General features: G+C 39.0%; 1 protein-coding gene across 30 annotated transcripts in view; it reads right to left on the bottom strand.

The window, feature by feature from the left end:
- Positions 1 to 27,282, bottom strand: part of TRIM2 (tripartite motif containing 2) — a 111,938-nt gene that overhangs the window by 15,481 nt on the left and 69,175 nt on the right. For 19 of the 30 annotated variants that reach the window (XM_085578059.1, XM_085578060.1, XM_021530188.4 and 16 more), the window contains 7 exons: positions 22,536 to 22,717; positions 20,160 to 20,397; positions 13,850 to 14,001; positions 12,977 to 13,157; positions 9,257 to 9,980; positions 2,518 to 2,621; positions 1,190 to 1,357 (listed from right to left, as the gene is read on the bottom strand). In XM_085578059.1, coding sequence (XP_085434185.1) covers positions 1,190 to 1,357; positions 2,518 to 2,621; positions 9,257 to 9,980; positions 12,977 to 13,157; positions 13,850 to 14,001; positions 20,160 to 20,397; positions 22,536 to 22,669 — 1,701 coding nt within the window. In that variant the 5' untranslated portion in view covers positions 22,670 to 22,717. Of the gene's footprint in view, positions 1 to 1,189; positions 1,358 to 2,517; positions 2,622 to 9,256; positions 9,981 to 12,976; positions 13,158 to 13,849; positions 14,002 to 15,428; positions 19,054 to 20,159; positions 20,398 to 22,535; positions 22,718 to 23,534; positions 27,259 to 27,282 lie in introns of those variants that run through there. The other 11 variants (XM_021530175.4, XM_021530189.4, XM_021530180.4 and 8 more) reach the window with 6 other exon arrangements.

Here is a 27,282-nt window from a genome sequence, read left to right on the forward strand (position 1 = left end):
TATTGTTTTATTTTAGCTTGGAGTCTATACATGATCTGGATACTTCTAGAAGTGTACACACTGGTTTCTCAGATGGAGGTCACTAAGGACTATGCAAGCACAATTACCTATTTGCATTTATCAATTTACAAAGACTGTTTAGAGAAGGGCCATTTCTTGCTGCGCACATGAGCAGCTCAGAACCTGAGCTTTTTTGGTCTCTAGGCTGTCAAAAAATTAGCTAAACAGGCTGTATCTGTCCAATGCAGGACTTCAGAACTAACTATGGTAGAAATTTCCTTGCAGGTCCATTATCCCCATGACCAGTGAATACTTCTTGCTTCTGCCAGAGGTGGCTCTCTCTCCATCACTAGACTTGGTATCAAGCATTCAGGGAACAGCAACAAATGGAGGAAATCTTTAATTCTCTCTAGAACTGCACCTGAACCTAAGAAAAATAAATGTTGCAGGCTGGAAATCAGTGTAGTGTAGTAGCTGGTGTCTTATTTTATTCCCATTAAAGGGATTAGAGTTGCTATGAAAATATGAGGCTACTTTCCTTAGAATTTCTGATTTCTCAAACCTACAGTAATAATACTATTCATTCAGTTTTTTCAGTGTACAACACACCAGCTAGAACACTCCTGTCTATGCTGTAGCACTGAAAAACACCCTGGGTTACCCGTCCTTGCTTTTATTACCAACAGGACCATACATAAATCATACACTGTAATTGTAATTGAGAAGTATGGAATAAAAGAGGAGGTCATCATCAGTCAGCAACCTTCTTTTTCTTCTCCATATGTCACTGAAGAGCTTCATGTACTCCTTGTAAGATTTTGTGTTTGTCTGTGTGCATACATATATCTGCACACACCCTTCTGTACAATCAGGGTACTAATGATGTGAAGGTTGTTGAGCTAGTCCAACTAGCCTTGCTGGCACTTGCTATCCTCGACCATAAGTTACAGAAAGGCATCTAAGCACCCAGTATGGAACATGTTGTCTCTGCTTGGTGTAACATTAGCATTACTGCTGTGATCTCCTCCTATTAATTATACCATGTGTCCAGGTCAGGGGCTTCCACATCACAACAATGGAATTTAGACTAAGCTACAGCCAAACTATGCAGTTTCTTGAAAAACAATGTTACTTTGCATTCCTTTGTAAGACAGAGAAAGCTCAGGAGAATTCACATAGTAACTCGTACCTTAAATTTTCCATCTGATGAGAATATGCTAACCCATTTGTTATCATAGTCTGCAATAATGATGTCACCACTGGGATGCACAGCCACTCCTGTTGGCCGCTGCAGCTGGCCAGGAGACCTTCCTCGTATGCCAAAACGGCTTTTAAATTGACCATCATTGGAAAATATCTGTAATAGAAAACAGGAAATTTAAAATAATGTCCACATATTACCATCACCTATTTCTTGGAGCTTAGATTTTAGCAAGTCACTAACCAACACTGTAGTCAGGAAGAGAGCTAGGAACATGAGTCACTTTTACACAGTCCATATTTGAAAGCGATGGAACTAACTTAAGAAGACTTAATTTCAGAAGAAAAAAAAATAATCTTATTATACTGTTTTTTCAGTGATCTCAAAGTACTTCACAAACATTAATGAATTAGCTTCACAATATCTCTCTCAGGGGGGAAGGAATGGTATTATTTCCTTACTAGAAATTAGGAAACTGAGGCACGGCCGCAGTCAAACACTAAGTCTGTAGAAAACATAGGAATATGTCCACTGGTTCTGTCCCCAAGCCTGGTAATCAGACACTGAAGTTCCTCTGAGGAGGCTGCAAATTACAAAGCATGAGGGTGCTGATGAATATTGGATTCTGTCTCTTTGAAAAGGCCTGGAAATGAGTTCTCACGACATGTGCCTTGCTGGTTCTCCCATACAAGAACAAGTGACACTCCACTGCTGCTGTGTTCATTTCTACCACATGGCAATGGAGAGTGATGGCAAATTGTTAATGGTAAAAAGGATATATGGCAAACAACAGAAAAAATGCAGCTTGGTTTTCACACAGGTTACAGAAGCCAAGAAATTATGGATGTCAAGGTGCTACAACAGAAAAGATTTTATTATGATATCAGAAAGTCAGTTAAATAGACTAAAAGCCACTTGGAAATGACATCTACTTTTTTTTTATTTGTACTTCCCAAAAAATTTTATTTGTGGCACCTTGCTCTAGATTTACATTTGAAAGCATGAGTGATAAAAATTTACAATGTAAAATTATATTAATATAAAGTCATTTTTCCAGATTATTGCACAACTTATTTTTTCATTCATTGCCAAACATCATAAGGGAGGGAAATAAACTGATTATATATTAGATATAGTATATTTGAAAAAGATAGCTGCAGGTCAAGAAGATGGAAAGTTAATAGATTATAAATTAAGCCTCCCTTGTATTTTCTTTATCTGCCTGTATTGTACAAAACGTGTCTTTCCGAGACTTCAAAAAAGGGAGAGGTGTGGGGGGCAAGGAGAAAAACACTGAAAGTGGCATATTCTCATACCTGCACACACTGGTTGTTACTGTCTGCTATTAATATTTTTCCATTTGTAGATGCAGCTACACCTTGAAGATTTGTAAATTCCCCTTTGTTTCTTCCTTTGGTGCCTAAAATTGAACACAAAGCACATAAGAAATCAAGTTAGACAGGACTAATCAGTTAGGACCCAAATGCCAACACATGCAATTATTACATTTCTGATCAAACAATTTCTATTTTGAAGAGTTCTTCTCACTGCTACAACTTCAAAGAACCTCTCAGTAACAGATACACAATTCCACCAACAAGACAGGATTGTTTAAGGGACTGTTCTTGCTCTTCAGCATGTGGCACCCAAGCCCCCATTAACATTAATTGCCTCTTCAGCCTTCCTAAATCAGTGCTCACAAATTGCCTTTTGCATGAGGGAAGAAGTAAAAGGTTTTTACATAAGCAATGGACTTTTTTAAACTGCGGATTTTTATTCTATTGAAAGCGGGAGTACATGGGAACATACAGAGAGAGGCTAAGATAAGAACTTGGAGAGATGACATGGTTTTAGCTAAGTCTCCTCAGTGAACAGATGGGATAGAACATATCACTTTGGATGGAGATGCTTCAAGACATGGAAGTTTCCTATTCCCTCATATATTGTTTGCAGTCATAGGCTTCAAAGATTCCCTTAGCAGGAAAATTCAGATGAAGAACTAGCTTTGAACGAATGGGACTTGTGGGCCAATGAAGACCAACACCTGGAGACTGCTTTAGGAGAGATCTTGGATTGTTCTAATAAAGCAATGTCCACACACACACAAGTCTCATTTTAAGCCAGGATAAATGCACTCATGAGTAACATAGAACTGCAAGTCTTTTACCTGGTGGCTTAAGGTGATAAGGAGTTGTAAAATGTCATTTTTTCACAGAAGTTCATTAACTTTAAGTGGCTTATTACTTAGATGTTTGCTCTGAGACATTCCAAGGGGCATCACAGAGCTAAATGGTGTCTTTAAAAGATCAGCCCCAAAGTGGCTGGTCCAAATTACACCTGGAACACAGGAACAGGATCCAAATCCCTGATTTGTTTGTACAGGAGGCTCAAGGATCCTTAGAAAATACTCCAGTTATGATCTTGGACTCCAAGGTTATTCATAATAAATGAAGGAATCCTGAAACAAAACAAAAGAAGCCCACCAAACAACCACCAACTCTGTAAGCTGTCCTTTCTGAGACATGGATACAGTGCTGTTTTTTTCCTGGTGAAATATTTTTACAAGCATTCACTGGCTGTGTATCAGGCATTAATTGGTTCCAATAAATGGTTTTAACTGAAAAACTTGTATTTAATTTTAGTCAGTCCAAAATATTCTGGAGCACAGCGATTCAAACTGTTCTGACTGTGATGCCTAATATAAGATATATATATCAGCTCTAATTTGTATGTAGCTTTCATCAGGGATGTGAATGCTTGTAACAACCCTTCTTTCTTCTGTGGTGATGGCTGTGGGATGCATATTTCCTGTCACTGGCTAACAAGTAACATTTAATTTCTTGCACTCAAAGCTGCAGGAATGTCCCTTTGTTTCAAGACTTATTTTCTTCATCCGCTTCATCCTCTAAACAAGGCAAATGTTTCTAAGTTTTTGTACTGAAAGGGAAAAGTACATATCCAGGGAACAGTGAGTTACATACCCATTACATTACCCATACTTGAGCCATTTCTGCTATTCTTTTAATAAGCAGTGCCTGAGGGATGCATGCAGCAATTTTTTTCCACCATATGCTAATGATAAGTTTCCTTCTTGCTTCTTAGCCAAAGAGAATGGATGAAAAGAGAGAAACATTCCTTTTACTACTGAGAGTAAAAGGAAAACATTTGTTAGAAAAGAGGAGGCATAAGCTAGAGCATCTGGAACTAACTAACAAACTTTATGGAATGTATGCTCTTTAGCCTTAGAAAAACATTCTTGGAAGTCATGGAATTTTGTTTTTAAAGATAAGAGACACCTATATAAAAAGTTACTCAAAGCATTCTCCAGTGGAACCTTGTAAATATACACCAAAGGAAAAACTGAAGAAATTGCCCAGGAATGTCATAGTCACGTTTCACAGTAAGTTTAAGAAATAGCAAGTTATTAGCACAGTGTGTAGATGAAATTCAGCTCAATGCAATGTCTTTGTATCTGCACTTTGCAGGTATTAAATCTATCACCTAGCTCCTAATGTACAGGCCCTTAGACAGTCCCCTCTGCAATGGCAGAAATTCCTCTGCAGAAGAAAGCTTACTTCCTAATGTATGTTCAAGAGGAAATCAGATAACTTTGAACTTTCCATTTTGAATAATTCACCATGCCAGCAAAGATCTGAAGCCAAGCGCAGGCACCTGAGATGATGAGAGGAAAGCCTGTAGGAAAGCACGTCAGCCTCTGGAAAAGCAGGCTTTTGCTACTGACTCTGCAATACCAAAGGATGATAGCTCTCCTCTGTAAGCAGAAATTCCTTCCTTATGAACATACCTGCCTAACAGAGAGTCTTCAGCAAATCTTTCACTGCAGGATACTACCCCCTCCGTATCAAAGCATTTCATGTTTTCTCTTCTCTCCATCATGGACAGTGCCCCATCCCTCCTTAGCCTAGAGAGGCACCAACATTTCAATTGCACAGGGCTGGAACCAGTAGGAGCCTCATTCCAGTGCTTCCCAAGCAATCTGGTTAACAGATGAAAGCCTGCATCTTCTGTGCCCGTTGTTGCCCAGCTTTATCTCCCTGCACTTCTGAGTTACTGCAGGGCACAAAGGAGGAAAAGACAGATTTTACTGCAAGCTGCTGGGGATTGGGAGAAAAAAAAGGAGAGATTTCAAAAGGAGAATACTGAACAGAAGCAGATCTATGGCCGGTGGAATATCTCCTTTTATACCATTTTTGTATACAGGTAATGATCAATTTTGTTCTAGCCCTATCTAATTCTTTCTGGTTTTACTGAGCATAGCCTGCACAAACTAATTAATTTAGGTCTCAACAAAGTATGCATTTCCTGCTCAAGACTATTCTAGCACACATAAAATGATTCATAATTCCAATCTTTTACTCTTGAGCAATAGACGCTATACTGAGTCTTACCAAAAAGAAGAAAAAAAATCTAAAAGCCCATTAACAATGATAGGAGATGTTAAAAATAACATCATGTAACTGTAATAAGAACCTGCTCTTTACTTCCTGGGATTCTGAACAAACTTGTATATTTTTGATGCTCATAGTAAGAGGAGTGTTTTTTGCTTTCCAGGTTTTACTAATATAAATAGTAATCCCCTTGCCTGTTAACCTAGATTCCCCAGCTTCCTAAAACAAAGAAAAAACATGTCAGTGCCCCCAGGAGGAAGGGAATAGATTCAGAGAGATAAAATCAAACTGCAGAAATATTACAGATTATTGGGAAGACTTAAGAGGTTGTGAGTGGCCACAACCTGTTGTGTAGGTACCATTTCCTTCCTGCCTACAGCACTGAAAATAATTTTTATTGGACTCTTTCCTATGTAGTACAGAAAAAAAAAGGGTAAAACTAAACAGCATGGAAAGGTCTACATACATACTGCATAGACAGGCACCAAGGAGTTTCCTTGTTTCCCAGCTTTCTTTGTTTTCCTCAGAGTGCCAAAAGATATTTAATCAAAACTTACACATTATGAGGCTGTGATGCCTCCTCTAATAATAGATGCAGCTGAAATGCAAAAGTCTCTGTAGTAAAACTGCACAGAATTTTTAACCCTATGTGTTTGCTCTAAAATGAATGTCAGTCTTTCTAATCCAAGTTCCCAAAGAACCTTAAGTTTTAAAATCAGCCAGTCTGTTGTTTGAAGGCACACTGTAGCTTTTAAAGAGAAACAAATAATTCAGTAGGAACTGTGGCAGTTATGTCCACACACTGTTGGTAATGAAGACGGATTGATTTGTGTTAATTTGCTTTACACAGCATCTGCCCCTAAAAGCTTGGCCAAGACCACCTCCAAGCCCTGCTCATGCAGCAGACCCCCTGTCACCACAGAAGGTACACACAAGCCCAGGGGTAAGAGCAAATCAGAAATTCTTTGCTGCCACAGCAGCCAAACCTCAAATAACAAGAGCCAAATCCAGGCTAGGTCTCTGCTGTCAGCACATCAGAACTATGCTGGGGGCTTTGCCAGCATTGTAGCATCAAGAGTTTTTCCCTCCACGTCCAATACAGGTATGACTGCAATGCAATGCAGGCCTGGCAAAATGCCACACTGACCATCACAACCCCACAGAGTTCACAATGAGCATCAGAGGGATTGGAGCTAATAAACAGGAAAAGGTATTTTCCCATTACTAAGCATTAATATTTCTACAGCAGGAAGGCTTGACCAGATGACTGAGTGTGGTACCTTCCAACCTTATTTCTTTTGTTATTCTGTGAAACACCCGATCAAGAATCCCTTTTCTCCCTCTAAGCCTTAAAAGCCTAGTGTTTTGCACTAAAGCTATGATTGCATAGACCTTGTTTGTAATTTTTTTAATGCAAATTCACAGTAAGGCTTCTATTTGCTTTCAGCATTTATAATAGACCAGAAAATGACATTCACACCTAGTAAGAAGGCTGACAGAAATTCTGTTAAAGGAAATTTTTTTTTACACATTAATGTACCAGCTAAACTTAGATGCTCAGTTGCATGACTGAACAGACAACTACACAGTCTAAGGAAAATTGGAACATTGAACTTTCTACCAGAGGGCAAACTCTCCATCTGGCTGTATCTGACACCAATTCCAAATATAAGTAAATTAAGAGATAAAAGTAGTTAAAGTGGGAAATAGCACCACTACTGCTAAATGGTGTCAAAGAATCCAGTCACAAAAAGTGCCAAAAGAGGAAAACCACTAAGGCACACAGCACAGCCTGGCAGAGCTAGAACACAAGATGGGGTCCTGGACAGAGAAGCTGATGACAACCATGCCTCTTAACCCTTCTCTGAAGGACATGGAAGAGACTTAGCAGGGAAGGGGGAAGTGGCTCACACTGTGAACACCCCTCACCTCTGCTCAGCATGAGTATAACGCACAAAAGCAGGGTAATGAAAGAAAGACTTCCCTCTCACTTTAGTGCTTCCTACCAGTGCAGTTGTCGAGGGTAGCAAAACCATTGGGCAACAATTATTTTCTAAATTATCATAAGAATATTCTTGTTTGCATTTTTATAGACTTAAGGACATGCTATGCAGATCTGCATGGACACACTCTTAGAGGGTACACCTGTTTAAAAAGAATAGTAAGCTGAGGATATAAATACTTGAGAGAGAAAAAGAGAATGCAGAAAATACTCCGCTGTTGTAAATAATGAATTACACAAATGTATGAATGTGTCGTCAATAATTTGACCTTGGACTGTCTGAAGAGAACCACATGCCATTTTAAAAGCCACAAATAACACAGCATTTGCAGAAGATAAAATGCACACATCCCCATGAACAAAACGCACTAATGTTGTACTAATGCCATCTCTTGTCAATACTAGCAGGAGAACAATCCCCTTCTAGCAGCTGATCAATTCACTTGTGCATAAAAGCCCATACATCAGCACACATACAACAGCACACTCCACAGACTTGGATGCCCAGAGGAATATTACAGTGTGATTCTCCAACACAGCTGTACAAGCTTCTGGCAGGCCAAATAGAAGATTTATCTTGCCCAGTTTAAAATACAGATCCAGATTTGGCCAGGGCCATTGGAGGAATTCATCAATGGGTTCAAAATAGAGAATACAACAGTAGTGTTGGAGAATAGTGATAAACTTTACATTACCTCATCAACAAATGAACAAAATCTTAACTTTTTGAAATGAGCTGAAACTAGAAGTAAATTAACTCCATGAAAGCAATCCTTGTAAAAATGTCAGAAGTTTTACCTTCCTCAATAATTTTGCATATTTTGGAAGAGTATAAAACCCTAGAGCATCACAGCTGTGACCTTTCAGACAATGCATACATAAGCCCACAGAAGCCCAGAGGAACATCTCCATGCAGGGTCATTCTGTGAAATGAGTGGCTGAAAACTGAACAAAAAATATTACTCTCAAGTCTGCTTTTTCTCTAAAATAGTGATCCATATATCCCAAATGTGGACACTCAAAGACATTTCATGGAGCAAAAGCTCTGAGACATGCATAGCTCTTGTTCTAATAAAATACATCTTCCCGTTTAGAGTGGTGAAAAAGGGGAGAAAGTAGAACTCAAAAATAAAGCACATGGCCATGATTGCATTACAACAGAACTAAAAGGCTCTGCATTTCTGGGAAAACATTTAAAACTTCCAGAGTGTGTGGTGTGTTGGAAAGAGTAGTTTTAAAAAAAACACCTAACAAACAACACCACTACCAACAAAAGCCAAACCACACCACTATTTAGTAGCCAAGCCAGAAACTGCTCACTAGAAGCAAGGGATACAGAAGCAGAAATTACAAACTGAAATTACTTTAATCCATACCAAAAGCTTTGTAATATGAATATTAATGATTTTTAAAATATCCCAAATCAAATGTATCCATTTCTCAACTAAAATCCCAAATAAATATTTGCTGCAAACTATTTTTAAAGTGTGTACTTCCAAAATGTACATATAAACAAAAGTCAAGAGGCTTAATGGTATCATCAAGTTGCTCTACTTACAGGTTTAGCTTTACAATAACTAAACTTTTTCATTCAGTTTCCCTGAACTATTTCTAAGTATGTCAACAGGCAGCCAAGTCACCTACCTATTCTGAAGATCAAATCATCTTCAATGGGATTCTCTTTTCTTTTGCCAGTGCTGTACATGCTTGCAGGTCTTTTCACAGCTTTCTGCTTCACATGACCACTGCCTGGAGATTTAACACGTCTCTTAACACCTTCAGTGGTAGGAGACACATCTGCTGACCTGACCACTTTAAGTTTGAATGGGCTGCCCTTGATATGTTGATCATAAAGTCTCAGTGACAAAGTGAAGTCCCCTTCTTTCTGAACAGTATACAAAAATTCATAAGTGCCGTTTTTGTTGTCAAGTATTTCTCCGTCCGCTACACTCCCATCAGGCGTGCTCAGTTCAGCAGTGAGGTAAGCATTGCCAGATTTACAGAGCTCCCCATCTTTGTCCTTGGTCGTGATGGTAACGGACATGGGCTGTCCGATCACCGTCTGCCTCAGTCCCTCACCGGTGGCAACTGTTTCAGAGGCAACGGCGTTGGTGGTTAAAATAGTCCCCAGGTTGTGAATGGACTTCTTCAGGCCTTCTGTTTCCACTATAAAGTCCAACTGATCATTTTCTCGGGGCTGCAGCGGGAAGTCCCTCTCGGCCAGTTCATTCAGCTTGTCACTCATCTGCTTCTTCACCAGCAGCACTTCGGTTTCGGTGCCATGGTTGAGGGCTTGGGCTGTAAAGTTGCTGCAGCTTTTAATGCTTTCCTGTCCTTCTAGTAAGGTATCCAGCTGTGTCTGGAGGACCTGTGTGCATTACAAAACACCAGATTAGCATCATGTTACAAGACCTATCCCAGGAAGATGTAGCATCTAAAGGTCTTTGTAGGAATCAAATTTATAATGTCTTATTCTAGAGTTCAATTTAAACCTTCATTTCAGAAGAAGTAGCACACTGATCGCCAATCTGTATTTGGAATACAATGCTGCAACACAGAAAAATACCCTGGTTTGGGGGTTCAAGACTTTAAGACCCACAGTCACACTAGGTTGAATTATTGTCCTATTTGTCTTATTTTGTTTGGGTTTTTTGGTTTTTTCTGTTTTGTTTTGGGGTTTTTTAGTTGTTTGGTTTTGGTTTTTGAGCAAAAGCCCAGCAACAAATGTAGAAGTTTGAACCCTGCCCCATCTCTCAGCAGCCACAGTTAATGAGACAGTTACTGGAACTGAGTTGTGTTCACAGATGCAGAGATATTTTGCAGTCATGAGGTCCATTAATAAGAGGCTGCAAGAAACTTCTTGATACTTCTTGATACTTGAGAGCCAAGGGAATCTGTGGGTTACTCCTCTGTGGAGATGAAGGCCTCAATACCTGGATGCACATCCATCCTGAGGAAAAGGGGGATACCTGAACTAAATAAATGAAGAAAGAAAAAAAAAATCTTCCTAGCAGAAGGTAAATTGATTACTTACTTTCAACAGGCAGGAAAGAAAAATATACATACTGGGTTGTGGGTAGTGGAAAGAGCTGGACTGAGTAGCCAGAAGTTGGTGAGCAGCAAGTAGCCACTACATATTTCAAACTATGAAAGAACTTCTATTATTGGGTCAGTTCTGGCCCTCAGTGTAAAATCCTCAAAACAGTATTGACCTCAAAATTGCTAGGTGTGGGCTGGGAACAGGGCTAACTTATTTTTTTTTTTTTTACAATTTTGCAATGAACTGGAAAAAAGGGTCCCTGAACTACAGCAACCTAGCAGGGACATTTATGATAGTCAAGAAAACATTGCAACTGCCCAATCTCCACTGATAAAATCCCCAAATGAAGGTAGTCAGTCACACATTTGGTATGTTTTTCCTACATAGAAGAACTATGGCACAGACATGACTGCATTAGAGAAGTCATTTACTTAACCATCACTGTAAAGTAAATATTTTTGAAACATTTCAGTTTATGTAAAGTAAACTTAAAGACTGGGTGTATTTATTGCTATCAAATACTTCTCCCTTGCCGAGATACACTCTGTAATGACACTGAATTCTGAAGGCATTTTTTTCTGAATTTTCCAAAGCTTTAAGGTTTTCATCCACTGGAGAAAATCCAGGCTTATGTGTTACTGATATAGGAAAGAGATAGCAACACAAAATATTTTGCAATTAAAACAGAATGAACAAATTTCAAGACTACACTGAAATTTCAAGTCACCTGCTTTTCTAGGCATACAGAAACTTCTCAGGATGCAATACAAGGCATTTCTAATCTGTTTGTCTTCATTCAAAGACATAAGCAGTTAAAAGAGAGCATAGCAAATAAGGTCCCGGGATGACAAAACCCCATATGCTTCAGATAACAGGCCACAAACTAAAAGAAAGACAATTTGCAACTATGTTTTAAAATCAATACTTTCTTAAGACAGTTTTCCTTCATTATAAAAATGGAAAATATTAAATCCTAACATAAATAATATTTAAAATGCATGTAGAGTACTTTACATCTTACACTCTTTCAGTCCACTGGACAACAAACTGAACTGCCAGCTTTTATTTAGAAAAGGATAACCCTTTAATTTTTTTAAATATATGATGAGAATGATTGTATTTGCAGGATTACTAGGCATTCAAAAGTAAGAGCCAATTTCAGTTGGGGGATTTTTATACAAACATAGTAGATGCCTCTTTTACTGTTTATGTACAAGTTCATAAAAATTTGATTCTCTAATGTTCACAGTTATTAAATTAATTTAAATCTCTTTAAACAACAGTAAGATAATTAAACATCATATTCTATTTTGTGTAGATTTTGTACACATACAGAATATATTTGCTTGCTATGGAACTAAGTGTTACATCTTGAATATATTGTGACATCATGAATACATTTAAATTAACCCGAGATCTTAGTTGACATTATTGATGCTCAAACTTCTGTAAGCTGCTGCTTAGCTCTGGATATGACTAAATTCTGTGCCCCAATGGTTTTGGGCCCCCAGTGTTCCTAAAAGTATCTTGTGCATGTTAGAATTCCTCCATTTCCACAGGATCTGCAGTTCAGCACCCTTCTAATGATCTAAAAACATCTAATGATGTTTTCAAGCCTATTCAACATCCAGAAATGCCGCATTCCTCCACTTCAGACATCTGGAGATACTCAAGCTGCTCAGTAATGACACAGTCGAAACTCCAGTTATTGATGGTATTTTCTTTTAAAGGCAACTTTCATGGAGAAATCTTTCTTTATAAAGCAGAGAACTGATGCACAGGAAAATAAGGACCAAATTCTTTCATTATCCTGATTCAGACCTAATAATCCTAAACAAAATCTCTACCCACCAGGCTACAGACTTTGCTTTGTAAAAGTACAGGTTTCTGTTTTCTTCCTCTGAAGCGTAGTCTACAATACAGAGGGAAAACCACTCAGATAGAAAGTAAAAGAGAGAATACAGCTCTGCAATCTGTTACTCTCCTCATTCCCCTAAGAAAGTGAGATGTTACTCCAATCTTTTTGTATTCCAACAGGTGACATCTAACATGAAATAGCTTACCAAGCACTAGAAAGAAAAACAGTGCTTTGAAGCAAAACAGGCAGTCTTAGTCAGTTCTTCAGGACAAATTGTTTGGACTGTATCTTCATGCTCATCTTATAAGGCTGGGCACCCACAAGTGAGGTTCTGCAGCACCTGATTTCAGGAAAACAAATTTCTCTGGGTCTCAGACACAATTTGTGAAACTGGCGTCCTGCATCCTTTGTAAAAACTGGCTGATTAAATTAACAGCTTTGCATTGAAACAAAACATGCATCTTACTTTGTGTTTAAGGCCATAATTCACTTCCAGCTCCATGAGCAGCACGCTCTTTCGCACATTTAAAGTCTTCTGGAGTTCATCAAAAGTGGAATGAATGTCATCTACGATGCTAGCCTTTTGGTTGGTTAGCTGGTGTATGATTTCAGATATAAAATGAAGTGCTGAGTCAATCTCTGGAAGCCTGAGGGAGGAATTAAATTACAAAGATTGCTGTTACAAAAGTCGTTAAACATTGGCCCTTGCCCTGGTATCTTTTGATTAAACCCTCTCATCAGCAGGCTGTCTTTAAATATGGTCATTTCCCAGAAGTAAGTTCATTCCTTTTATAACCCACACAGTGGGTCTGGTCTGATAAAATAAGGCTAAGCCACAGTCCTCCCCTGTGCAAATCCATTAGACTGTAAGCATTGCTAAAACTGAGGCCTTGGATCCTCTGTCCTTTATGCTATATATATATTCAAGAAGATATACCTAGATTTATCCCACTTTTACTTTTTTTTTTAAGCAATTTTGCACCATAGTGTTTGAACCAGTCTTTTCAACATCCAGCATTATTTATTTAGCTATTAAATTGGACATTAATACTATCCATGATTGGACAGTAGTTTCCTCCTTTGCATTTTATGCTCCTTCTTTGCACAACACTTGCATTTCTAATGGCCTCTGTTTTGTGAAAGACAGGAATCTTTTACTCTTTTTGCTAACCCCTCAGTACATCCCACTCAATGGATTTTTTGTCCTTATGCTAGCCTCACTATCCCCATTTCCTAGGTAAACACCCATGGAACCAGCACATTAAAACATCTACGCTGCTCAGCACAGGAAGCTAGTAATAAGATTGAAAATGGAAAACAGTCAGTGGAGTCTCCATACCTTTTGTTGACAGCATCCAATTGAACCTGGAGGGAAGCCTTGTGTTGCTCCACCACATCCTTTAGTGGTACCGTGGGATGCTCTGCGTGTTCTCCCTCTGTGCACTCCCGGCACATGGCTGTCTCACAGGACTGGCAGTAAAACTCCATCACCTGGAAAAGTGCACAATTCTGCACTCAAACATAGCAGCAGTAACACAACTCAAAGCACATCTTACTGAGTCTTGAACTCATTCATTAGCCAAGCTCTGAGACAAAGCTTCTGTTTTCTTATGCACCAGTAATTTACTGCTAAAAGATGGCCACTATTCTTACATATTTTATATCAACATGCTCATTTAAAAGCATTTTATTCTATCATAAAGTGTCAGAACAGCAGCCTGTGAAGAACACTGGACATCATTGCTGGTCTTAACATCATCTTTATACTGTGTAATAGTAAGTTTATCTTACGTACTCCATGAAACAACTCAAAAAACAGGCATTCAGCTATCCTGACTAACTCAATCCTTAGTCTTCCCATAGGGTCTGCTAAAGAAAGTGTAAACTTAGGCTGTATTTCATAACAGGGCCACTCTTGCAACACAAACTCAATGGAAATCACCAAACAGCAAGTTTACTTGCTAGAGGAAAGCACCCTAAATGAATCAACATGCTGCAGGGAAAAATCTCCGTATCCCATTACTAATCCCTTAATGCCTCATATCTGAGATTGTAATTGGAGTGCTGATCTACACTTGAAAGAGGAGGAGATTGTTTCAACCTGTTAAGTACCCAGCAAGATGTTCTTTAGAGATAGAAATATATCCTTACATGTAAAAGATAACCCAAATTCTAAATATATTCATGAAGGGAAAGAAACAGAGAAGTCCTGTGCCCAAAATCACATGTTAGTCAAAATAATGCACATGTATGCAAATTTAGCATCAGACTTTCTTTTACAGCTAGGAAGTCCTTGGGCACAAAGCATTTTAGGCTTATTAAAAAGGATATAAGGAAGTTTTAGTATATGCTTCAAAGCAAGACACTGGCAGCTCTTTTGCATTCAGAGCACAGCATCAGAATCTTGAATAATTCAGCTGATGCTTCTGGCACTCAGACATCTTTCACAAAGATGGTTGTGCTGGAGTTGTTGGTTGATGAGATGGTTGTGTAGAACCAGCTGTTCTCAGGTGAGCAGAGGGATTTGTAACAGAAGCAGTGCAAAATAGCTGGCTGCTCTGAGGCATCTTGAGAATTAAGGAGGGAGAAACAAGAACCATGATTTACATGTGGCTGTTAGCATTAATAGGGATTTTCCTCTGATAAGCTCCTTTACATCTTATTCCCATTCTTCCCTCTTATTTCAATTCACAAAATATGGGATTCACATGCAGTAGGGTTTAGTCATTTGTCAGTCACTAATATAAGCTGAGAAAATTTAAAAGTTGATCCAAATAACCTGTGTAACATCAAATAAGATCAGCAACAGGAAAAAAAAAGTAGACCTTCAGAACAATGTCAACCCTCATGAACACTACTCCAGTCACTGTGAATTTAGCAGTCTCATTGTAGCAGATCCTCCCAGGCCTGACAGTTACCTTGGTAGGCACTGTGATGTGATACATTCTTACAGTGCATAGAGGAAATCAGTTAAACAGAGTTTAGGATTTAAGTTCTTTTCAAAGGTTTCAAAAGCCTGCAATCAGAAGCAGCCAAAAAGAAGAATATTTTAATAGGAAACTCTGTAATCTTCTTGTATGGCCAAAAAATTAATTCATTTCTTTTGCATGAGTGTCCAAAATTTATCTTTCTGCCTCTTAATAATTTAATACTTAGGTTCAAGATATTTCAACAAGCCCTTTATTTATTATTTTTATCTTTGGATAGAGTGATTAGAATAATTTAGTATTTCTGTTTTCTACTGACTACCCCATAATAAACATCATTGTATTTGCAGCAACATATATAAGAAAGGAAGCATCTCATTGGCAAAAAGGTTGTTCAGCCTAAAAACTTTTCTTCCTCTTTATTCAAGCATCAGGCAAACACAGAAATTCAAACGATAATAGCAAACACATCACAAAGACAGTGAGTATCTCTATATAGAAATAGTTGTCTTTGACTCAAATTCAAAATGTATTGAGAGACGCAGCTTTTATTTCCCACTATAGTTTTTGTATGTGCATAGATGAAGGAGAAAGAAAACCTAATAATACAATTCAGGCTTCAACTGTCTAGATAGGCTGATTTCCTAAGATTTTTTTTCTAGCATCTCTTAGGCAAGACTGATTTCTAACTACAGACAGACAAGTACCACTGGCCTTTTCTCTCTCCCCTCTGTGCCCAATGTGGGCATCACATTTTGTGACACTCCCAGAAAATTTTTCATTGTGACAGGTTTGCCTTACAAAACATCTCAGAAAATGACATTTGCCTCTACTTTCCAAATACAAGAGAGCTCTTGGGCAGGATACACTGCAGCATCCAGCACTGGCTTCAGCTATATTTCCATCAAATTCAATGAGAACACTCCCATCAGCTCTAATGACATGTGAATTAATACCTACTGGTTCTGAAATCCCATGCAGTAATTCCCACCTTAAACCAGACCAGCATATTTCAGCACAATGATGTAGAGTCCCATGTACATCTTCACTACTGTAATTCAACTGAATTTACAGAAACTTTTAAAATTGCACAATGAGGATGCAAGTACTTCTGAACTAGATTTCACAAAGCCAAGACACACTAATTCCAACCCTTCAAAGTTCAGGTCTTGAGGAAAAAGCTCTCACCAATCACAAGTCCCTCTTCTCTAAAATCACATTTGAAAAATCATATTGCTCATCCTCTGCTTTCTATTTGAATTAAAAGAGCAGTCTACAGAAAAAGGATGAGTCAGCTCTTTGCCACCCAGCTTCCTCAGGTCACACATATGTTTAATTCCTCTGTCCCAGGGCTAGAGTGCACCTTAGCTTTGTACGCTTTGGCTTTCCGAAGAATGTTAGTTTGAATTACCTGAGGGCACCTCTGAGATACCTGATAAAATTTAGAATGTGGGTTTTTCTCCCTCCCTAGTCATAGCTTTTGCCCTACCCACAGATTACACTTTCATGGGATACATGACATGGTGGGAAGTATATAGATGAGGAGGAAAAATAAGGATTTAAAAAGTAAGATAGGAAGTACTTTCATCAGAATATCAAGGATAGGCGATTTTTAATTTTTCTAAGAGAAGCATACAGGCAATAAGGAACAGGTCCAGAAGTTGAGGAAGTGTTTTTGTAAGCAAGATCTTATGCCTGTCAAGTTGCCAAGCTATGCTATGATCTTTTGGGAAAAAAAGAGGCATTCTCTCTTGTTAAAAGGGTTGAATTTAATACTATGCATCCTCTCTTGTTACACTCTAGAAGCAGAAAATACATTGCCCCACCTTCTACATTGTAAAAACATGGATCTTCCACTCTGAGCTGGTTTTCAGTTCAAATTCAAACAAAACCTAAGTACAGACATTTCAGAGGTTACACCACTTATTACATACAATGGAGTTAGAATTTCATAGCCTTCCCTGCCCTGGCCTCTATACCTGCCCCTTAATGATTGTAGATCAATTTTTCAAGACCAGAATGCTCTTATACACAAGACCTACAGGTGTTTCACATCTGAGAATAAAGCCAATCTTATTTTAATGTGTAGGTAGAAGATAAGACTCTCCTGGTAAGTTCAAAAGTTCCATATGTGCCCTATTACCCTGATTTAATACTTGTGCTCCATGTTGGGTCAAAATGAGAAAGCATTTTTTTTATAATTCAGACACAGGTAACCATCTTTTGTATTAAGGTATTACAAACTAAGTTGCAGTCTTCGTAAGAACGCACAGAACAAAGATGCCACAACAGAGGATGGGAGGATGTGCACAGAAGGAATAAAGTAAACATACACACATATTGAAAATATGAGTGTTGGGAAGAGGGGACCAGCTGGGAAGGGATCTCATCTGCATGGCCTGAGGAAGGATAAGTTACAAATAGGCAAGTAAATGAAAAAGTATCATCTCTGCATCAGTTTCTGTCTAATTTTAATCAGAGAGGTTTAAGTCCAGGATGGCTGAAATAATTGAAAAAAATTGTTTAACCAGAAACCTATTTCCAAGCTAATATGAAGAAAAATTAGTAATATTTAAAAGAAATATATTTGATGCAAATAGTAAAAATAAAATGGGTCTGACCTTACCCAAAGCAATATGTAAAAATAAATGGAGGGTGGATTTAGTGCAGAATGACTGCAGGTTCTGTAAAGGAATTCTCCTCCAACTGCCAGCTCAATGCTTGTTCACTTCCTGAAGCTCCCAGTAAAGTTACTAGCAGCCAGGCACTTAGAATCATAGAATACCCTGAGCTGGAAGGGACCTACAAGGATCACTGAAGTGCAACTCCTGGCCCTGCCAAAGACCACCCCAAGCATCACACCATGTGCCTAAAAGCATTATCTAAATGCTTCTTGAACTCTAGCAGGCTTCATGCTGTGACCACTGCCCCGGGAAGACATTCTGGATGAAGATGTTTTAGATACTTCCAAATATCCAACCTACTTGCCACACAGTGCTCTTGTGTCCTGAGCCTATGAAGCCAGCACAATCCCATTTCCTCAGTGAGGCCTAAGGTGCCCAGCACCTTGCCCTGTGCACCCTTGCAGCCAGACCCACCCAGCCAGCCTCAAGCAGCTCTCCCCAAATCTTACCTCAGTTCCTCCCATCACAAGGACTAATGTGTGCACTTAGCTTTTCATTTCTTAGCTTCACACAGTTTTAAATTGGAGTCACCCTCAGGCTATCCCAAACCCTCCCAGATACTTACTGAAGCAGAGGATGCTCCCATCACACACTACTCAGCATCCTAAATGGCATGCTATGTTTCAAGGCAAGCCAAGTTGGTTTGAAGGACTTGCAAATGCACCTTTCCCTATAAAGGAGTTCTCAGAGAGGTACAATGTGGCATGTTTTTGATTGTAGACAAGACAGGTTTTTTAAACACACCCAAAGATTAAGCAGCTGATAATTTAAAATATAAAACAAAGAACACCTTAATCTTGACCTTTTTCTGCATTTCTCGATCAAATGAACTCCTATCAGAATGGTTATGTTGGAAAACAACTATGATTCATTTTAAAGAGAGCAAATAAAATGCAAACAAAAACTAGGAATGCATTAATCAGTAACCACTACATACACATAAGTATAGTACACATTAAAAAATGTTACACCAGTTATTCATTAATCAGAGTCCAACATCAGTTCTAAAAGTCCACCTAATTCCAACGAAGAAGGAACTGAGCTATTCCTCTATTACAGTAATCATTATCTATCAGCTGAATTACTCCTATACAACCAATGTACCTACACTGAGTATCAAATAAAACAGCTCCCAGAAAGTTGTCTTAAAACTACTGACATGTGTTTCTTGGCTTGCACAGAAGCACAGTATTCAGTTTACAGTACAGCATTGCTGAGTTTTGCAGTCTCCACTTGCATGTTTGCATAAGTTTAGCTATGAGTCAGGAGCTCATATGCCTATCATGAAGCTACATAGGTTAACACTGAAAATTAAGAAGTAAGCAGAGTTAGAGCTGTTCTTGCAGTAAACTGTGAATATTAACTCAGTTGCTGGTACTTGCCAAAGAATATACTGATATGATTTCAGGATGTGTGTGAGGACATGCTAGGTAAAAAGAGTGGGTGGAAGGAAAAATAAAGCAGTCTCCAAGAACTGATATGAGAGATCCACAAATCTCTGCAGATAAACAGAAGTGCTCTGTTTCTAGCCTGTGCTGATATAAAGCATCCTAAGCTAGGACTCGCCTTTATTTGGCTCTGTGTTAATATGTTCACATACCTTTTGGTACTGCCCCACTGTGCAGGGTCAGTAAAACGTATAAGGTCCTTGTCACACATTGCTAGACAACCACACAGGTACCCACAGCAACAGTTGTTATAGCAACAGTTGTTGCTACAAGTACAAGGGCTAAGGAAACCAAACTCAAAGAAGGCACAAGGTTCAGTACCTGCAAGACAGTAATTCTGACCAAATGTGCCAAAAGACATCATCATCTCAGATTATTGGTAAGATAAAATCCTGACTACTTCAAGATGCTACTCTAAAAGCATTTTAGTTAATTTCAAGACTCACTTGTCTTTTGCTGATTTATTATAAAATCAAAGAAAGTGTGATTCCACTTCCCCTGCTTTTTCTTTAGAAAAAGACATCCATGAAACCCAGACAAGTCAGCACATATCAATGCCTGCACATAGCACAGGAGGCTGTCTCACTTACATTTCCATCATGATTGGGGCAGGAGAGTGGTTTGCCTGCAGCAACAGCAGTGACAGTCTCCAAGATGGAGGACTCCTCAATGCTGTTGTCCGGCGTTCGCTGCAGGACATCCATCAGGTTGGTAATAAAGAAGTTGTTCTGGAGTGCAGAAACCCCTTTCTCTGGCAGAATGGAGGTCTGGCGGCACACGGGACAAGAAAGGGTTAAGCTATGGGCTGGAATGTAATTCTGTAAACACCTATGGGGAAGGAAGGTAGAAGGAGAAAGAAAGGGAAAGTATCATCAAAGAGGGAAAAAAAAACCCCTTTAATCAGTTAAAGAGCTAGTTTGAAATAGTGCTACCCCTATTTGTAAAAGCACATCAAACAGGCTTCTGAAGCAAAAGTGGTTATGGGGAATAATTTTTCTTCTAAACCTTTTTAAAATCTGCCACATGAAAAAAAAATTCAATAAGCAGACATCATTAAAAGAGTTACATGCCTTTTTTTGAGATATTCATGCAGTTATCATGCTTTCAGACACCTACTGCATTCTGCTTACAGGACATTTTATGCAGTAAAAATTTCAAATTCATCTGATAAAGTCTGGCAGACATGAAGTTGCATCAAGTATTTGAGCCTGTGCCTTTAACTGACTAACCGGTGCTTGACCCTTGTCTTTCCAACAGAATTCCTCTAATAACTTGTGTTTGTGGGTTTAGTGTTTCAGAGGTAAAACACGGTCCCAATAAAACCAAAGGAAATTTTTTCATCTATTTCAATTTGGGAAGTTTTGGCAGTTACCCAAAATCAACAAAGCTTTCTTTACGACACGGGGAACTACCTGCTAGGTTATCACAGCTTATGTTAAGGGGAGTTTTGGGGGAAATTTTTGTTTGTATTTGATTGGGAGGGCAGTGTTGGTGTTTTTCAGAAAAACTAAATTTCACAGAATATAAACCTGACACAAAATTTCAGCAATCATATATGCAAAATATATGCAGAATATGCAGCAGGCTGGCTAGGTGAGACTTAAGGTCACTTTTGGCCTTGGAAATGAAGTTAACACCTGGCTGGGCATGCAACATACAATCGCATGCAATATCCCATAGTAAGTATGGCCCTGTAAGCAGAAGAAGTTTTGCAGAATGCAGTTCTTAAGGGAGCAGTGCTACACCAAATTCCTCATAGGATCCCAACTGAGAAAGTGTGACCTCACACAGCTCCACAGCTCTTGTCCTTTTAGAAGGATTTTGGCTGCACCACTCTTCATCTTCCCCTCGTAGCCCTCCTCCTGACCCCCCAGTAAGGGCTCTGTGAAAGGAGAGCCTAGGCTTTGCACATCAGCACTTCACTGGAAGAGGTCTTCCAGCCTCTCTCCATAACCAGATCAGCCTAAGAGGATTACAGTGAAAACCAGAAGCTAACCTTAGGTTTTACACATTAACAGAAGTCAGGAAATGTAACATCTTGTCACACTGACTTCAGTAAGAGTTTCAGTGCTGTCTTTTTGAATGCTGGGATTTCCTGTTGTTCTACAAAAGACCAGTTCCATCTGACACAAGCAAAGATCCACAATTTTTCTTTCACCCTGTGCAAAGGTAGAGATTCACACTACAATTCTTGCTAAGAGGTGGAAATCTCCTAAATTAAATAATTGTTCACACCACATACCATTTATAAACCTTCTCCTGCCATTCAATATACAATCCAGAGTTGCATTCCATCATCAGATTAAGAACTCTAACCACTAATTCTTCAGCTAACTTTTATGCAAGTGCTGTATTTTCTCCACAATTTGATGGATAGTGCAACATTAAAGTATCATTATGCATATTCAGTTCATTCAGCCAAATACAGTAAAAGGCAGGTTGCTGGTTTTTCACATCTCTTTCCAGAGAGTTTCCCACTTCAGTCAACCAAACTGCAGAATAACGAAGACATTTAATCTCAGGTTATTAATAATGCATGTATCATGTCTAAGTCTTGGACATTAAAGGATGGGATAATTACTTATCAGCTTAGTAAATCAACAAATATTTTTTTAAATTGTGTCTAATTATATGATAACCAGAATAAATTTGAGACCATTAACTTGAGGTCCAATTTCTGACTATCATCACCTTTCACACTGTAGCAACCATATTCATTAGTTTGATTAGATTTACTTTTTGTTTACTCATGCATAAAGGGAACATATTCCAAATATGCCTCTGCTGTCTCTTCTTCCTGCCTGCCACAAACGTGTTTTTCTACATCCCTGTCTCTCCAGCCTTCCCAGACTTTATCATGCCTTAACACCACATTGACAAGTAGAGGGAAAAGTCCCTGTCCTCTAAAGGATGCCTTGTCCTCTGCTTGCAGCATGACACAAATCCAGCATGAGGAAAGGACTTACCTCTCACAGAAAGTGTGCAGGCAGGGAAGTACTTTGGGGTTCTTGTAACGGTCCAGGCATATGCTGCAAATCAGAAACTGCTTGTCAATCTGACGGACCACAGGACTTGGGATGTTGGAGCCTTCACTGGCCATCCTAGACCACTGACATATGGGTCCTGTTCCCTTCTACCCTGCACAGTGCTGAAAGCAGGGTGGGGAAAAGAAAAGAAAAATGGCTTATAAACTCCATGTAATAACAAAATCATTGACTAATCCACTCATGTTTTATCCTTATGCAGGAATTCATACTTCCATATAAAATCAAAACAAGAAAGAATGAAACTTCTAAAATGGTTTATTACTGATGACAGCCAGGGAAACAGTCAGCAACATCTACAATACCACTGCCTGAGCATTCTGGAAAGGCATGCTGCCTCTAGACTGAAAGAGTTACGGGGCTGTCTGGTTTTAAAGAAAACCCATGATAAAAACATTCTTGAGCCAATAGGTTCAGCCAGTGCTAACAAACATCGGATTTCTTACATCTACAGTACCGCTGGCAAAATGCTCAAACTGGAACTGCACCAGCCAGTCAAATGGCTGCATCACAGACAGAGTACGAAAATTATTCACCTAACAATTTTTTTCCCTTGTCAGTGCTGGTATTGCCAAAAATATTGTAGATTTTGACTTCAGGAAGCCTCCAAGAAGGAAGCTCCAGAACCAGCCAGCCCCCTGAGAAGGGAATGCTCAAATTCTGCATCACCAGTAGGGATGAGGTAGACACAATGAAAATCCTCATGATAAAAGAAACAGAGCAAAGAAGAGGCAAGTGATAGCCACTGAGAATCAGCAACAGTACAGTGAAGGATACATGAAGCACATCCAAATAAAAAATGCAATAAAAATGTCATTCTAGGCAGAACTAGTAGTAAGAATCATATTTCTAGGACTGAGGATTCTTCATAATCTGGCATACAAAGCATGGAATAAAAGGCTAAGAAAAAAGTCTACTAACTGTTAGAATTAAAATCGCAGGTTAAAGAGATGGCAGCAGGCTTGGAACACCTCCTGTCCTGGAACAAGGCACAGGGAGAGAAAAACGTATGTTCTTTTCAGCTGGAGATACAGATTATAGCCAATAATATAATAAAATGTGAAAAGAGAAGACAGAAAGAAAAGGATGGAAGCAACCATAGAAAAAAGTAAACTGCCTGCTAAAATAGTTTAGGACAAACAGAGTCCCTGGCAGGGTGGCCCAGCAGGAACTCCTCTCCATCAGCATTTCTAGCAGGCTGGAGTGCCAGGAGGCGCAGGCGCGACTGTCGCAGCACTGAGCTCTGCCAGAGCTCCCGCACCCACAGTGGAACTGGGCTCTTCTCCCTGAGCTGCAAACCCAGCTGGGCTTCTTCTCTGCAGGTACACTCCTGAGGCGTCTAACTTCTCCCTAAACAATTTCTACCCCTTTTTAGTCACCCATTTCAGACAATTTGAGATCTAGCTCGAGGGCAGTTCAGGCTTTCCAAGATAAAAACAACAAGCCCTCTGCTGATCATGCTCAAAGGTCTCTCAATTCCAGAATGCTTTGCATGACCTGTGCGGCATTTTATCGTTAGTGTTACATTAGGTCTTCTTCCTGTGCTTGAATGAATGGCACACTGGTCTGTCAGAACCCACGCTGCTCTTCCCGAGCTGTGTACTAAGCCATACGGGGATGTTTTTTCTTACTACACCGAGCAAGGGGCTATTCCTAGGATAATGACAGTGATTATGGATCATAAGTCAGCTGTGCTGGCTTCCCTGATAACATAAGTGGGGCATAGCCTCAGTGTTAGCAAATACAGCAGCATAAAATTATTCACACTTCAAATACCCAACAGCAGTAACTGACATTTAATTCAATGGAAAACACTTATGGCAGGCTCTTTTGTTTCCTTTTTTTCTGAGGAAGGGGAAACTGCAATGATAAAAATTGCTCTAATACTTAGAAAATATTATGTTTGTTCATGACCCAAAAATGCATGATTTGTGGATTGATATTTGCATGTCTTTTTCATCTTTTTTAATACTTAAAAAAAAATTCTTTCCCCATAGTAAGATAAATGTATTACATAAACACAAATTATTTTTTGCTATTTAAATGCCAAAAATCACACGGAATAAACCTTCAGAGATCAATTAACAAACAGTGTTACTTTTAAAAAGCTTGCGTTAAAGGTGGCTTTACAAGAAGTAGAACCAAAATATCTGGCTTTTACAAAGCGGAGTAGAAAGACCAGACAATCAAATACCCATTAACATATTCATACATGTGGCAGTATAATACGCAGAACATCACCATGAAAAGGAACATCAGTGTTTCAAAAGGAAAATTCATTTCACCACTTACACAGCTGTGTTTGCCTCCCACTCTCCCTCCCCAAATGTTAGGGGCAGGGACCCAAATAAAACAGGGACCATAATCAGAAGCAGGAGGATTTCTTATCAAAAGCATGGTTTCCAAATTGGACACACCAACAATATAATTTTTTTGTTATAGACTGAACACATACTGGAAAAAGCTGTATTTAAGATATGAAAGAATAGGTGTCCAGTGAGTGCTGCCTGTCATTTAACAGAAGAAAGTCCTCTATCAACCAGGTATTATTTTCTGTATTTCATCTTTCCCTTATCAAGTAAAGCTACACCAGTAAATAATGCTTACACAAGAAAACCTGCTGCTGGCTGAAAAAAATTAATATTGATTTAACCTGTTTTTCATCTTAGTTTTTCACATTCTCCCAATGCCACTGCAAAATCGAGTAATTCTTAGCATTTCCTACACAAATCTCATTCCAGCTACATTATTTTTCAAATGCTCATGCTTTAAGCTTTGTCAATGAAAGAAACCATTAATGATTCAGAAATAAGGGCTTTTAATACTCTGTATTTTGTCTGAAATGCAGCACGCATCGTCATTAATCCCCTGCGTTCACATACATCAGATTTAAAACATGCACCTGGAAATAGAATTTAATCTGTACATTTCAAGCTTTGGCCTCTACCTGGTACAACTTCTCCCACAAATAGTCCCTTTAAAAAATCTTTTGAGTATGGGATTTGCAGGATTCGGCAGCCTCTCTAAGGCAATTCTACCTTTGATGTAGTCATGATCAATGTGATGTGGCTATGAGAAGGATGATTTTGCTCATTTATTCAATGAAAACAACTGAACAATCAAATATTATTTGAAGAAAATCTGGAGATTTTAGACAGTGTTTTTGAATTTCACCAGACAATATTTTTTCTGATTTACTGCTATGCTTGCAGCAACATAAGTTTTAAATATATTAGCAGTGGAAGATTTTACAAAGTAACACTACTTTTACAAGAAAAATGTTGGGTTTTTTTTTTTTTTTTAGCAGCATCTTCTGAGTTCAAAAACTGCCGGAGTGCTTTTCAGAGGTTCATTATGTCTCACAATCAAAAAGAGCGGCTTAAAGCATGAGCTTCGAAAACAGGGCAATCACTTTTCCATGGAGTTACACTTCGTAATTTAAACATGCAAAGCGAAAGGACTAAGAAACATTGCACTAAACAAGACTTAAGCCCCCACCCATTTATCTGTGACACAAACACACCACACAAAACCAAATTCGGGCTCGCTAAACCAAGTGCAGTCAAGGGCTCTGAAATTTACTCCCTTTGTCGCCTTTTCAAGGCTCAAGGATCGCGATCTTCCCAGCCACCCCAGAAACAGCAGTACTCTTTTTTTCCTTCTGCATGGAGATACAATTTTCATTTAAAATACACTAGACCACAAAGAAAGGAGAAAACAATGGCTCTCTAAGCTAGTGGAAAGCTTTGCCCCGCTATGCATGCATGCCTTCAGGAAAGCCAGGGTGCGGCCCCACCCATATGAAAGGAACTTCCTATAGCACTGGAAAAGGGGTGGAAAAAAAAAAAATCAAGTTAAGTATAGCAAATAACAGTTCCAGAAGAGCTGTTTCAGGTAAAAAGAGACATGTAATAGAAAAATGCACCCTTCTACAGGTATCCTCAAATGAGCTCTGGAACTCCTGAAAATTCTCTATTAGTTTTCCAGTCAAGAAAAGACATTGGGGAATCAAGCAACTGTTCACTTCACAGGATTTTATTCCTAAAAGAGCAGAATTCTGTTTTATGATACACTGCTTGCTGTCTCTGAAATTCACCCAGCTAGAGCTGCAACTAGCCTGAAAGTACAGCCTGAGGAGAACAAATTGCTTGCAGTTTATTCATCCTCTTCTTATCAATGGTATTCACAACCTAGAGGGTCTATTCATGTACTATGAATGAATAGGTTTCCAATGGCAACGTTTCCAAAGGAACACTTAGGCCTCCAGAGCCATAAGAAAAGGTGGGGAACCTCAATAATGTTCTTCAAGGACTGGGAGAGCTGAGCCTTTAAAGTCCTTAAAACAGATAGATCACCTGTCCACAGTCTGTAGGAATAAAGAACATATTCAAGCCATTTCTAGCAGCAGCCCCCAGATTAGCCAATACAGAACACACTGAGCAAATTAATAATCAGAACAGCCACACAGTCCACTTGTGTAAAAGGCTTGATAAGCTAAATTTGCATTCCTTTCTCTCCCACTCTTGCAATCAGCTTAGTGCCTTGTTTAAGACACAGCAACCCTCTTCTTTCTTACAGCATGCAGAAATGTAATGAACAATCGGGCCAAAACAGGACCAACCCAACAGCAGCCACCAGGAATAACACTGAGCAAACTTGAGCATTTCAG

This window comes from Lonchura striata, chromosome 4 (genome assembly GCF_050655825.1).
Source record: "Lonchura striata isolate lonStrDom1 chromosome 4, ASM5065582v1, whole genome shotgun sequence".
Taxonomy (NCBI): domain Eukaryota; kingdom Metazoa; phylum Chordata; class Aves; order Passeriformes; family Estrildidae; genus Lonchura; species Lonchura striata.